At 44.4% G+C, this 13704-nt stretch overlaps 2 protein-coding genes across 4 annotated transcripts in view; one reads left to right on the top strand and one right to left on the bottom strand.

Annotated features, from left to right (window-relative positions):
• LOC118389402 (trafficking kinesin-binding protein 1-like) overlaps positions 1-9172 on the top strand; it is a 32019-nt gene extending 22847 nt beyond the window's left edge. Inside the window, exons 4-16 of the mRNA XM_052526062.1 lie at positions 223-299; positions 512-628; positions 940-1037; positions 2806-2914; positions 3002-3080; positions 3310-3440; positions 3733-3807; positions 4050-4261; positions 4599-4838; positions 5690-6054; positions 6324-6521; positions 6989-7097; positions 8301-9172. Of these exons, the coding sequence (XP_052382022.1) occupies positions 223-299; positions 512-628; positions 940-1037; positions 2806-2914; positions 3002-3080; positions 3310-3440; positions 3733-3807; positions 4050-4261; positions 4599-4838; positions 5690-6054; positions 6324-6521; positions 6989-7097; positions 8301-8694 (2204 nt within the window). The 3' untranslated portion in view covers positions 8695-9172. The remainder of the gene's footprint in view (positions 1-222; positions 300-511; positions 629-939; positions 1038-2805; positions 2915-3001; positions 3081-3309; positions 3441-3732; positions 3808-4049; positions 4262-4598; positions 4839-5689; positions 6055-6323; positions 6522-6988; positions 7098-8300) is intronic.
• Positions 9173-10281: 1109 nt separating this feature from the next.
• On the bottom strand, positions 10282-13301 carry LOC118389269 (cholecystokinin-like). 3 transcript variants are annotated; one of them, XM_035779152.2, is made up of 3 exons: positions 11727-13301; positions 10623-10898; positions 10282-10489 (listed from the first exon to the last, which is right to left on the bottom strand). In XM_035779152.2, the coding sequence occupies exons 2-3, from the start codon at positions 10894-10896 to the stop codon at positions 10422-10424; spliced, it is 342 nt and encodes a 113-aa protein (XP_035635045.1). In that variant the 5' UTR covers positions 10897-10898; positions 11727-13301; the 3' UTR covers positions 10282-10421. The 3 variants fall into 3 exon arrangements, with proteins under 3 accessions (XP_035635045.1, XP_035635044.1, XP_035635046.1); XM_035779151.2 differs by having other exon boundaries at positions 11607-13299; XM_035779153.2 differs by lacking the exon at positions 11727-13301 and having other exon boundaries at positions 10623-11503.
• Positions 13302-13704: the final 403 nt, after the last annotated feature.

Here is a 13704-nt window from a genome sequence, read left to right as displayed (position 1 = left end):
GGCAGTTAGCTTTTACCTGTCAAAGTTTTACTTCCTGATATCGTGGTCAGTGTATGCCAGAAATGATCTTAGCTCCTGTGACCAATTTAAGTTTCTAACCAGAAAGTTACTGTCTCTATACTGTCCCAATAATTCACTGTCCAATACTCTTACTTTTCAGTGAACCATATATTAACCAGGTATTTTTCTTTTCTCCCTCCATTCCCCATCTCCCACCTACAGTGCTGTGTTCAGAGAGAGTTGGCCAGGTCACTAAGACGTACCATGACATCGAGGCTGTCACTCACCTACTGGAAGAGGTAAGTAAATATAACGGGATTGTTTTCATACGTGAACCCTTCATCAAATTGAATAACGTGTACCTGAGTATATTATAGATTTGAGCAAATCACAATAGTCATCAGCCAAAAGCATGTTGCTTGTAGACTCAGCGATAAACAAGTATTCTACTAGAAACTAGACTGTAACTACATCACAGAATGAAGAACATCAAACCGCTGTCGTCTTGCAGAAAGAGCGGGACCTCGAGTTGGCGGCCCGGATCGGCCAATCACTGCTCAAGCAGAATCGGGATCTAACGGCACGGAATGAGTTAATGGACGAACAGCTGGAGATTGCTAAGGAAGAGGTATGAAACCATCACTGTGGTCCTACTTTGATTTATCTCACCTATTACAGACAGAATACAGTAGTACTGGAGCATAGCATTTAGCGAGAGGAAATGCATACACCGTATGTAGTCTTTAGTTCCACCCCGGCATTAACACAGCTGGTTCAACTTTGATTTAGACCTTGTATCACTTGAATCATTGCATGAATGCTAGGCAGGATCAAAAGCCTGCACACCCGGTAACTCGCCCGGACCAGGAATGGGGACCATTTTACATGATAGATCCTAGTTCAGTACTCTGACCCTGCTTCCTGGTTCCAATTCACCAGATAGCCCAGCTGCGACATGAGCTCTCCATGAGAGACGACCTGCTCCACTTGTACGCCAGCACAGAGGAGATCGAGAACGCCTCCGACTCACACGCACTGTGAGTGTGTACACACACACATACACTGCAGAGTACACATACACATCGTACATCCCCTCAGGCATATCAGCACAACTTTGGCAGGTACAGTGCCTTGCGAAAGTATTCGGCCCCCTTGAACTATGCGACCTTTTGCCACATTTCAGACTTCAAACATAAAGATATAAAACTGTATTTTTTTGTGAAGAATCAACAACAAGTGGGAAACCATCATGAAGTGGAACGACATTTATTGGATATTTCAAACTTTTTTAACAAATCAAAAACTGAAAAATTGGGCGTGCAAAATTATTCAGCCCCCTTAAGTTAATACTTTGTAGCGCCACCTTTTGCTGCGATTACAGCTGTAAGTCGCTTGGGGTATGTCTCTATCAGTTTTGCACATCGAGAGACTGACATTTTTTCTCATTCTTCCTTGCAAAACAGCTCGATGTCAGTGAGGTTGGATGGAGAGCATTTGTGAACAGCAGTTTTCAGTTCTTTCCACAGATTCTCGATTGGATTCAGGTCTGGACTTTGACTTGGCCATTCTAACACCTGGATATGTTTATTTTTGAACCATTCCATTGTAGATTTTGCTTTATGTTTTGGATCATTGTCTTGTTGGAAGACAAATCTCCGTCCCAGTCTCAGGTCTTTTGCAGACTCCATCAGGTTCTTCCAGAATGGTCCTGTATTTGGCTCCATCCATCTTCCCATCAATTTTAACCATCTTCCTTGTCCCTGCTGAAGAAAATCAGGCCCAAACCATGATGCTGCCACCACCATGTTTGACAGTGGGGATGGTAGGTTCAGGGTGATGAGCTGTGTTGCTTTTACGCCAAACATAACGTTTTGCATTGTTGCCAAAAAGTTCAATTTTGGTTTCATCTGACCAGAGCACCTTCTTCCACATGTTTGGTGTGTCTCCCAGGTGGCTTGTGGCAAACTTTAAACAACACTTTTTATGGATATCTTTAAGAAATGGCTTTCTTCTTGCCACTCTTCCATAAAGGCCAGATTTGTTCAATATACGACTGATTGTTGTCCTATGGACAGAGTCTCCCACCTCAGCTGTAGATTTCTGCAGTTCATCCAGAGTGATCATGGGCCTCTTGGCTGCATCTCTGATCAGTCTTCTCCTTGTATGAGCTGAAAATTTAGAGGGACGGCCAGGTCTTGGTAGATTTGCAGTGGTCTGATACTCCTTCCATTTCAATATTATCGCTTGCACAGTGCTCCTTGGGATGTTTAAAGCTTGGGAAATCTTTTTGTATCCAAATCCGGCTTTAAACTTCTTCACAACAGTATCTCGGACCTGCCTGGTGTGTTCCTTGTTCTTCATGATGCTCTCTGCGCTTTTAACGGACCTCTGAGACTATCACAGTGCAGGTGCATTTATACGGAGACTTGATTACACACAGGTGGATTGTATTTATCATCATTAGTCATTTAGGTCATCATTGGATCATTCAGAGATCCTCACTGAACTTCTGGAGAGAGTTTGCTGCACTGAAAGTAAAGGGGCTGAATAATTTTGCACGGCCAATTTTTTCAGTTTTTGATTTGTTAAAAACGTTTGAATTATCCAATAAATGTCGTTCCACTTCATGACTGTGTCCCACTTGTTGTTGATTCTTCACAAAAAAATACAGTTTTCTATCTTTATGTTTGAAGCCTGAAATGTGGCAAAAGGTCGCAAAGTTCAAGGGGGCTGAATACTTTCGCAAGGCACTGTAAACGTAAGACTTAAATTCTGACCGCATTCTCCCTCTCTCCTGGTTTTCAGAATGAAGAGGAACGAGTCATTTAACTCCATCAGTAACTTTGTCAATTATGACTTCATACAGCAGAAACTCAAAGGTCTGGAGGAGGAGAACCTCAAACTACGCTGTGAGGTGTGGAACACTGACTACTTCCAAATACCTGAAATCGTTGAAGTGGATTGGAAACTTGCTAATGCAATTGATGTTGCTACTCCACAGGCCAATGAACTGACATCAGAGACCGCTAACTATGAGGAACAAGAGCAGGAGCTGATGATGGTGTGTGTGGAGGAACTCAGTAAGTATATGTACTACAGTGTAATACTATGCATATTTGTTAAGGTATACGTTATTACTGTGTTCCTGAGGTAGAGGTAATTGGTGAGTGGGTGAATACAGTGAAAACAGTATGTGTTCATACTGTGTATTCATACTAACCCTCTCTGTCTCTCTCCCTCTTTTTCTCTCTCTATCGTGTTCTCTCCTTCTCTCCCTCTTTTTATTTTTGTTCTACCTCCCTCCCCCAGCCTCTGTGAATAAGCAGGTGGTGGACCTGTCTGATGAGTTGGCCCGCAAGGTGGAGGACACCCTCAGGCAGCAGGAGGAGATCAGCTCCCTGCTCGCACAAATAGTCGACCTGCAGGCACGGTGCAAAAGGGTGAGTGATCACAGACCCAACGAGGCAAAGTCATACACACACCTAAATGCATACCCAGACACACACACACACATGCAGTGCACGGACACACACACAGAGTTGACATGGCACTCCTCTCATGCCTTGAGGTTCCACAAGGACAAAAGACTCAAGACTCACCCACACCGAACACTTCTATAAGGGAGTACATTAAATATTTACGTGTGCACTGAAGTTGGAATCTACAGTATCAAGTTGGTAAACAGTGTCACTGATACGATCATGGTATTAACTCTCCACTCTGTTCCTCTAGCTCACCACTGACAACGAAGAGCTGACCCAGCACCTGAGTGCCTCACGGGAGAGCCAATCACAGCTCAAATCAGAGGTAAGACACGCCCTCCACACTCTCCCAACAATCCATTACCCTCCAATGAGCTATCTAGAACTATTAGGATAAAGTTGCTCTTTAACACAAATCTATGGTCTGTTTTTGGCTTTTCCCCCTTATTGTTAATGCAATGATTTGAGGAGGCTAAGCTGATCGTAGATCTGTCCCTCAAGGCAAGCTTGTAAATAACCACAGTAGCAGTGTGTATCTAACTGACCTCTGGCACTCCCTGGCTGCAGCTAAACTACCTGCAGGACAAGTACTCGGAGTGTGAGGACATGCTACGGGAGGCCAGAGAGGACATTAAGAACCTGCGCAACAAGAGCCTGCCCAACAGCACGGTGCAGCGCTACAGCTCCCTATCAGCCGTGTTCCCCATGGACTCCCTCGCAGCGGAGATTGAGGGCACCTTCCGCAAGGGCCTGGACGTCCCCGCCCCCTCCGAGTACAAGTGAGTGATGATGTCACTGTGAAAACATAAAACACCGGGGACAATGTGCTTTTTCCAACCTGTTAAGCTCAGTTGAATGACAATGCCGGTATGTCAGTCATGTGCCAGAGGTGAAGTGTTATCAAGTATGTTTGATTGAACAAAGACAGCATGACATAACAAAGCACATCTGTTGATGAATAATATAGAATAAGTCAAGTACAATGTTTGAAATGTTTCCAGAATTACACTAAAGGAGATTGGATTTTCAAGCAGAAACACACTGACAATGTTAGACTTACTACCAAGCACTTTGTCACCACCACTAATCTATATGGTTTATCTATGGTTGTCAAAGGAATCACCCGTGGCGCGTGTTTGAGACGGTGAAGGTGGTGAACCAAGCGTCGAGGCTGCGGTCGCGGTGCCACTCCCCCGGCCAGGTGCCCGGCTCCAGCCCTGTGTCGCTGCGCTCCAGCCGTGCCTCCACCCCTCGTACCAGCTACTACGGCTCAGACAGCGCCAGCCTCACCTTGGAGGACAAACCACCTCGTGCCGTATCGAGACTGGCAGAGGTGGCACACACTGAGGACAGCAGGTGAGACTGGCAACCGTGTGTAAATATACACTCCCGGTCAAAGGTTTTAGAACACCTACTCATTCAAGGGTTTTTCTTTATTTTTTTGGTATTTTCTACATTGTAGAATAATAGTGAAGACATAAACTATTAAATAGCATGAAATTATGACTGTCGTGTCTCCTAACTTATTTGAGCTGTTCTTGCCATAATATGGACTTGGTCTTTTACCAAATAGGGCTATCTTCTGTATACCCCCCTACCTTTTCAGAAGACTACTGATTGGCTCAAACACATTAAAGGAAAGAAATTCCACAAATGAACTTTTAAGAAGGCACACCTGTTATTTGAAATGCATTCCAGGTGTCTACCTGATGAAGCTGGTTGAGAGAATGCCAAGAGTGTGCAAAGCTGTCACCAAGGCAAAGGGTGCCTAATTGAAAAAGCTCAAATATAAAATATATTTTGATTTGTTTAGCACTTTATTTGGTTACTACATGATTAGGCATTCTAAAACTTTTGACCGGGAGTGTACATGGGTATTTATGGGTATATGTGTGAATCACATTAACTCTCATAGAGTCTACAGACCTCAGACACACAGAGTATTTACTTTTCAAATGAATTTGTATTTGTCACATACTTCGCAGACAACAGGCGTAGACTAACAGTGAAATGCTTTTCCATAGTATATTAATGGACTGTCTTTCATACATGTTCAAACATACAGCTTATATTTCTCTGGTCTATGTGTACTAATAACAGCAGTGTATTTGTATTCAAAACCTATCCTACCTCCTCTGCTCTGAGTGTTCGTGCATCAACAGTGTGCAGTATATCATTAACCTTCCTTTATTTCTCTCTGATCTCAGTGTAAGTGGCCCTAAGCGTCTGGGTATGCCGGGCATGCCTGGAGGCCAGGACCTTGAAGCCGCCCTCCGCTGTTTATCTGACCGCCAGCAGAGCCATGCCTCAGAGCGCCCCTTCTTTGAGGTGGAGCGTGAACGCAAACTCCGCGCCCTAGCCGCCGCCTGCCAGCGGGGCAGCGAGAAGGGTGAGGGGGTGGGTGAGCTGGGCTCCAGCGGGTTCCTTACGCCCAACGACAGTCTGGTGTCCAGCTCGGTGGCGTCAACAGGCACCAACTACTCCAATGGCAGCTCGCTGCACTCCTCGGCCGGATCGGGTGGCTTGCGCTCCTACCTACCTGACCGCCTGCAGATTGTCAAGCCCCTGGAAGGTGAGGAGGGACGGGGAGACCCTGTGTGTGTTCTTAGCGGTAACTCAACTGTTAGTTTTACGGTAACTTGCCTAAGGTTGATGGACTCAGTTTCAAGTGAAACTATGAATGTAGACTTCATAGCTGAAATTAGACACTCTTTACAATTATTTCCTTCTTTCAATCTGAAAAATATGCATGATTAGAGAAATACAGGTTATTACATAAACAAATGTGTTATTCCCAACATGCAACAATGTTAACTATATCACACTTCCTCTGCACCCCAGGCTCAGTGACCCTGCACCACTGGCAGCAGCTGGCCAAGCCCAACCTGGGAGGTATCCTGCACCCTCGCCCGGGGGTCCTCACCAAAGACTTCCGGGAGCTGGAGATCGACCTCCAACACGTCTACAGCCTCAATGACCTGGAGGAGGACGAGCCTGACCTATTACAGCTCTCCCATGGCCTGGCTGCCGGAACCATGGGTAAGAAAAGAGGCCACAGGGTAGTGTTTAGTTGAATTTAGTAGATACGGTTGATAGGGTCTCAATTGTGAGTGAAAACACTCACACATACACACACATTACACACTCATTCCTCTGGTCCATCTAGTCTGGTGTGGAAATCTGATCATTCTCCCTTCTCCCTCCGACGGAACTCTTTAGGTCCGTCAGATTGGGTAAGGGAGAACGATCAGGCATTGACACTGGAACCTTCTATTTGGATAACATGTCTACTGTGGTCCATATCCCCCTAAGTTCACCTGTGTGGTAGGTGTGATGTTACTAAACAGTTTGTGTCATTCCAACTCATACTGTCGTTGTATATTATACATTCTCCCATCTGTGTCGTGTGGTGGGTGGCTCTGGGATTTTCCTCATCCATTGTGAGTAGCTTTGTGTGTTGTTGTGTGTTTGTGTGTAGTTGTGTTAAGTGTGTCCATCACCCACAGTCACTCCTCCATCCTCTGGCCCCAACCTACCCCAGACCCCTCCCACCCACACCGTCACCACCTGTCGGCGCCACCACCCATCCCTCCTGCTCCCCTCCTTCTCCACCAGGTAAGATCTGCGAGTCCCTCACACATTCATTGGTTACACTTTATTTTACAGTCCGGTTTCACATTTTATTTCATGTTTGTTTTATTTAACCAGGAAGGCCGTTAAGATATTTTTTTAGAGGGAGACCTGGCCAAGAAAGCAGCATACAGTCAAGTGCATAAAGTGACATGTTTTTTGTCTGGTATTTACTAAGAGCGTATTTATGGTGACAATGGATACTGGTAATGACGTGTAATGTAATTTACAATATGACGACAAAAGACTACACCACTCTCAAAACAGCAGCTTTTCTGCCCCATTTTTCTCCTCAAAGGTACCTTGCTACTTTGTGTGTATAGCAGTCCTTCTCTCCTCCCTTACTCAATCTGTCTCTCCTTACCCCATGTCTCTCCCCTCAGTGGTAGGAAACGCTGGTCCAAGCACTTTCTCCAGCTCTAAAGGGGGCTTCCTAGGCAAAGTAAGAGCCAACAGGCACGGACAGAGTGGGAATGATGCAGGAAAATCCCATATGTAATCCCCTAACTTTTCTAAACCATGCCCCTTCTAACTCTGACCCCACCCAACCCGGAAGCAAAACTATTGATCATACCCCACGCTAGAGCCTTAAACAAACACCACTACAAAGTAACGTGAATGAATGCACTCGCAGCTTCGACAATGCTTCAACCTTCTATGCGTAAAACAAATGGATGTTCTTGTGTCTATTTAAATGACTTTGAGGTTTAGTATTCGATTATTGGGGTCAAATCCTAAATTAAGATGCACACGTAACTCAAACTTTAATACACACAGGTCTCCCATTCCAACATCTTAATGCCTGCTTCTCTATTAAGGATGTGGTCCATTATCTTGAATCTACTTCGTAAGCAACATGTCACACACTTGCTTGGCTTGCTATCTTGGACACCATGGCCCCTGTGCTCATCTTAACAGTTCCTGATCCCTTCCAGATTCTTCCAGGTAAACTGAATGAGCCAACAGAAATCCTCTTTTCAGTTCTCAGGCTGACTAACTAACTGACTAACACAATCTCTAACCCACCCTTACAGGCGTAATCCATCACTGGGAGCAACTAAACTGACTAACCACTCTTAACTAATGCTGCACTGTTACTAATGCTCCTAAGCTTCTCACTATGTATTTATTGTATTTAACAGAACTCCTGTGTCTGATTGGTATTTTTCTCTTGTCCTGTATATACAGCCTTTGCTCTCGCAGCCTGTCCGCTCGTGGGAGCTGTGAGCATCTGAGTCCCACGTCACCCTCCTCTTCCTATCAGCAGCACTGTGTGCTGACCTTGGACCCTAGCCAGAGTGGTGGCCACCATTCCACCTCCACCCCAGCACCTCCTCTATCACTGGGACTCCTGAAGCTGCTGGAGGAGCAGGGAATCTCTGCCTCCACCCTCCCCTACCCTTACCAGCAACTGACCCCACACACACCCCACACACGCCCCACAACGGCAGAGGAAGAGCAGGGTGGAGGAACGTGCATTATGGAGGAAGAAGGGAGAATGAACATTTTCAGCTTCAACCTGGTAGAGAAGCTGAGGAGTCTGGGACTTCACAAGGTGGCAGCGCGAGGCGTGGTGGACTGAAGAGAGAACGAAGAGGAGAGAAAAGCAATCTGACAATACAGACATCCACATAGAGTCTGAGAAAGACTGGGAAAACTCCTTCTCCCCTTCCTCCTTAATCCTCATTGACTTCAATCCACATGCTGGCTATGCCACTGCACCGACATTTTGTGTTTCGGGCCCACAGCAATACATCCTAAAATGGAACCTCCGGAGAACCATAGAGCCATACATTGAGTTTCTGTTACGTGTACAGTCACTCTTCTTTTTGTAATGGACTCATGTATTGTATATACTAGGTCTCCACGACGATGTGTGATGTCATGATCATTCTCAGGAGAATCACCTGACCACCAGTCCGGCTGGCTTGAACACGCGCAATTTATTTATTTTTCTTTAAGATAAAAAGATGAGGAACATCAAAGAAAAACATGCGTTTCTTTTTTATACCTGTGTTTCGTGGGTGTCAGATGGTTTAACACTTTTTTTTTTTTAAAGCCCCCCGCTATGCTTTTTTATATATTATATATATATTTTATATATTTTTTACCATCAAATACAATCACATGACCGTTTCATTACTTTGGGAAAGATTCAAGGCATCGTTATTTAAGAACCACCACCAAACGGATCAGTTTGTCATCCACAGATACACTGGAATTCAGTATGTCCTTTTGCATATTAGCTGCTATTAGAAAATGACGCATTTGTGGGTATTAACCACATTGACTTTACTGTGGTAAAACCACAAGCACTTCAATCACTCCCCATTACAGAATGGTTGAGAGATTGATGCACTGACTTTACTTCCTGAACGTTTGTGACATTATTGACATTCACTGAGTTATACTACTCTGCTCTTTACTCAAAAGTCCTCATTTAGCACTCGCAGTACTGTGTGTTTACATGGCATCACACATCATCACCTGCTGCAAGTCATTGTAAAACGCTTTACTTTGAAATGCTGTCAATTATTGTAAACTTCTGTATTTAGTCGAACCTCACCAAAGCATTCAGGTGGTCTACCATGCTGTATCAAAGACAACAGAAAGTGACTGTAAAAGGTCTCGGCACTAGTCTATGTGCTGGATCTGTGTTAACAGACCTTAAACTAAAGTGTTGTTGGTACAAATGTAATTCATGTCATCAGGAATAATGAAAGTGAGTTGTATGAAAAAACGATGATCAAGTGATCATGGACTGCATGCTTTTTTTGGATGCTCTTTCAGCTGTCTGGACAATCAATTGTAGATAAAAGGCGCAGGATACTGCATATCAAAAGGGACAATGATAGCAAATGATGACAATTTGAATTCGGAAGAAAATGAACCAAACAGCACTACATATATTTCAGATGTTGAAATTGACTACTCTGTGCTGAATTCTATGTTGTGATCACTGAGATGAATGTCTGTATATATTGTACCACATGTACATTAAAAAGTACATTGTATTTCCATCAGCCACACGTGCATGCGTGATCTTTTTCTACTCTAAGGGCCGATTTCCCCAGACACATTAAGCCTGGTCCTAGACTAAAAAGAACAGTTAGTGTAGATTCTGTGTCCGGCCTATGTCCTAAATGAAATCAAGAAAGTTCCGTAGACATATACTGCAAACATGTTTATTTTGACACTTGGATAAAAATCAAAACTCATGACATAAGCCAATGAAAATTTCAAGTAGGGATGGCTTCCTGAGTAACGCCAGTGCAGGCAGACGTTCCTCATTTGGCGAGTGATACATCTCTACTCTGCACTCCGCCGTCCAAAGTCTACCCATCCTTGGTAGTCCCGGTCCGGACACTCGTTCATCTCTGCGAACAATACAAACCTACATGAACCAAACAGAAAAGTTCAATGTGCATTTAAAGTGCTCAAGCAAAAAACTATACACTTCACATTTGCCACATCTCTCTCTCACGCACTTGACTCGACACCACTACTTACCTGAGATGGCCTGCATGATTTGCTTGGACATGAACTCACGCTGGTCCTCCGACAAGTGCGCCATCCTCTCCATCCGTGCCATGCTCATTTGAGTGTCTTGCGCCGTCCTAACCATGTTCTCCGCAGCATTCCTCACTGCCTCCCTCCTGGCCAGTAGCTGTGGCAGTATCCCACCCTGTTTGCTGTTGCCATCCAACTTGGATACAGGTGATGTCAAACCAACCCCCACTAGCGCTGCCATGAGGACGCACACCAACAATCCACTCATTGCCATGCCTGGACACAGAATAAGAGTTTTCTTACAATATAGCTTTAGATTATTAGAAGTAGGGAATGCAAAAAGCTATTTTTTTGTGTGAAAGTGAGAGGTGACTGTATGTAACAGTCTGTACAAAACGAAGTCGGCAAGTGCGAATGATATTGCCAGTTGTCCATGTCAGGTCTTTTATAGACAAAGGTCTATGTAGCCAATATGGGAAAGAGCAATATCTGATAACAATGTCCAAGATGGATCCCTTGATTGATTGAAAAAGACGATGGAAACTCCATGCGTAATGGATGCTTGGTGCCAGAATGGGGCGCATCAATATTCTAATCGTTCACCTGGAAATGAGAGACAATAAAGTATAACTCAGATATTCAATAGTGGTTGTTGTTACAGAAGTCTACAACCCTGTCATAACACCTGTATCCAAGGCCAAGGTCCACCAACTCTAACTTCCACTTGCATTGACATGCAGTAAAACCCATAGATCAACAATTAGAAAGGCCATAGAAAAAGTTGCAAGTGGTGCATCACTTAGAAACACATTTGAAACACAAAGGCACCATATCATTACTGTTGTTCTTAATATAGACCTAGTTGTAAAATTATAATGACTGATATGAAAGCATAACCTAAACAACCGATGGGGAAGGTTTAAGTGGACAGTGTATGATGACGTACATCCTCCATCTTTGACTGGGAACAACAGAGTTGTTTACCTATAGATTTTTGTTAAAGAAGTAACTTCTGTATATAATAAAGTCTTTAGTGTCACTGTTGTAGAGAGGAGTAGGCAGGATGCAGTTGCAGGTTTATAACTACTTAATTTGTTTAAGCACCATAGATCAAAGCCTGTCGAAACCCAAATGCTGTTGTGCTCGAAATATATCTTCCTTATCAAAAGGCACAGGACGAACCCAAAGTGCAAAATATAAAGTACTCAGGAAATCGTAGGAGAGTTTCCTCTCAGGAAAACAAGTAACATTTACAATGACCGACAAAGACAAATGGCAGACGGAGTATATATACAGTGATAGAGTGGGGATTGGAATCAGGTGTGTGTAATAATGACGAGACAAGTCCGGGATTGATGAGTGAAGGCCGTTTGCCAGCAGTAGGTTCGACAGCAGCTCGGCCGGCGATGCCGAAATGCCTGAGCTGGACAGGAGAGGGAGCCAAAGCAAAGGCTGGTGTAACATTTAGAAGCTGTGTATTTTTTTAAATCCATATGATTTAAAAAACACGAATTGTTGTAAGGATACCACAGCCAAAGTGATATGCTATTGGATATAAGAGCAACGTCAACTCACCAACATTACGACCAGGAATACGACTTTCCCGAAGCGGATCCTCTGTTTGGTCCACCACCCAGGACAATTGATCGGATCCCAGCCGGCGACCGAAAACAATAGTGCCGCAGAAGGGGTAGATGGAGCGGTCTTCTGGTCAGGCTCCATAGACTTTGGATCCAAGATGGCGTAGCAGTAAGTCGTCTTGTGGTATCGTCTCTCTGTAAATATCTGTAAATATCGTCTCTTTTTCGTTTTAGATATTTTTCTTCGCATATCTTTAAAAACATTTTGCTAAACCTAAGCTTCCAAATACTCTCCTGCAATCCGCCTCACCCAATGTAGCTACTTTTCCTAAAGTATTTATATTTACTTCGGAACCGGAACCCCTCAACTGAAGCTAGCCAGCTAACCACCAGCTATGCTAGCGGTCTTCAGCTAACCGGTCATCAGCTAACCTTTAGCTCGGAAAGCTCTCGCCAGTTCGAACAACGCGACGCTAACCAGAGCATAACGGACCTATTTATTTTTTATCCCCGGATTCCCTCCGCAAACGGATTTTTTTTTTCAGCTGGATCTTCACAACTAGCTATCGAGCTAAACCGCAACCCTGGTTGATTACTCCTGGCTAGCGTTTCCACCCACGTAGCTTGAAGCTAGCCTGGCCAGAGCTCCTATGTTCCTAGCATACTCCTGGGCTTCTATACCCGGATCCACGACCTGTCTATCGATGTCACTGCATGAAGAGGAATAAACAGACACACCCCATCGCGACGTCCTCCAAAGGCTAACTCTCTAGCCCTCGCTCTCTCCTTGCTTGCTAATTTGGCATGCTAACTGCTAACTTGTTTAGCCCAGGTCCGCTAACTACTACCTTGTTTACCCCGGCCTGCTAATCTGTTAGCTTGTTAGCACAGGCCTGCTAACCGTCTGCATCGCAGTGGCCCATATGTACTTTCTATCTCTTCCCGATTTTTAAAAATTGTTTATACCTTCCGGAAACCTGCCTCACCCAATGTGATACAGAATCGCTATTATTTTTAATTTTTAGAACACACTCAAGAACCTCCAGAAGCTAACCAGCTAACTAGCTACAAGCTATTTAGTCATTGTTAGTTTTTTTTAACCTGGATAATACTCGCCAGTCCAGCCCCCCTGCCCCATCCACCGCTGCCCCTGGACTCTGATCACTTGGCTACATAGCTGATGCACGCTGGACTGTCCATTAATCACGGTACTCCATTCTGCTTGTTTGTTTTATCAGTCGGCCCGTTGCCTAGTCAATGCCATTTTACCTGCTGTTGTTATGCTAGCTGATTAGCTGTTGTCTCACCCACTGTTTTAGCTAGCTTTCCCAATTCAACACCTGTGATTACTGTATGCCTCGCTGTATGTCTCTCTCAAATGTCAATATGACTTGTATACTGTTGCTCAGGTTAGTTATCATTGTTTTAGTTCACAATGGAGCCCCTAGTCCCACTCCTCATACCCCTGATACCTCCTTTGTCCCACCCACATATGCGGTGAC

This window comes from Oncorhynchus keta, chromosome 10 (assembly GCF_023373465.1).
Source record: "Oncorhynchus keta strain PuntledgeMale-10-30-2019 chromosome 10, Oket_V2, whole genome shotgun sequence".
In the NCBI taxonomy this organism is placed as follows: domain Eukaryota; kingdom Metazoa; phylum Chordata; class Actinopteri; order Salmoniformes; family Salmonidae; genus Oncorhynchus; species Oncorhynchus keta.
The sequence above is the reverse complement of the archived record's forward strand: the minus strand, read 5'-3'. Positions and strand labels throughout refer to the sequence as shown.

Bases quoted from the DNA above. Each gene is read 5' to 3' on its own strand.
- LOC118389269 (XM_035779152.2), bottom strand. From the start codon at position 10,896: ATGGCAATGAGTGGATTGTTGGTGTGCGTCCTCATGGCAGCGCTAGTG. The intron at 10,490-10,622 runs GTAAGTAGTGGT...TATTGTTCGCAG, and splicing joins AATCATGCAGGCCATCTCAG to AGATGAACGAGTGTCCGGAC.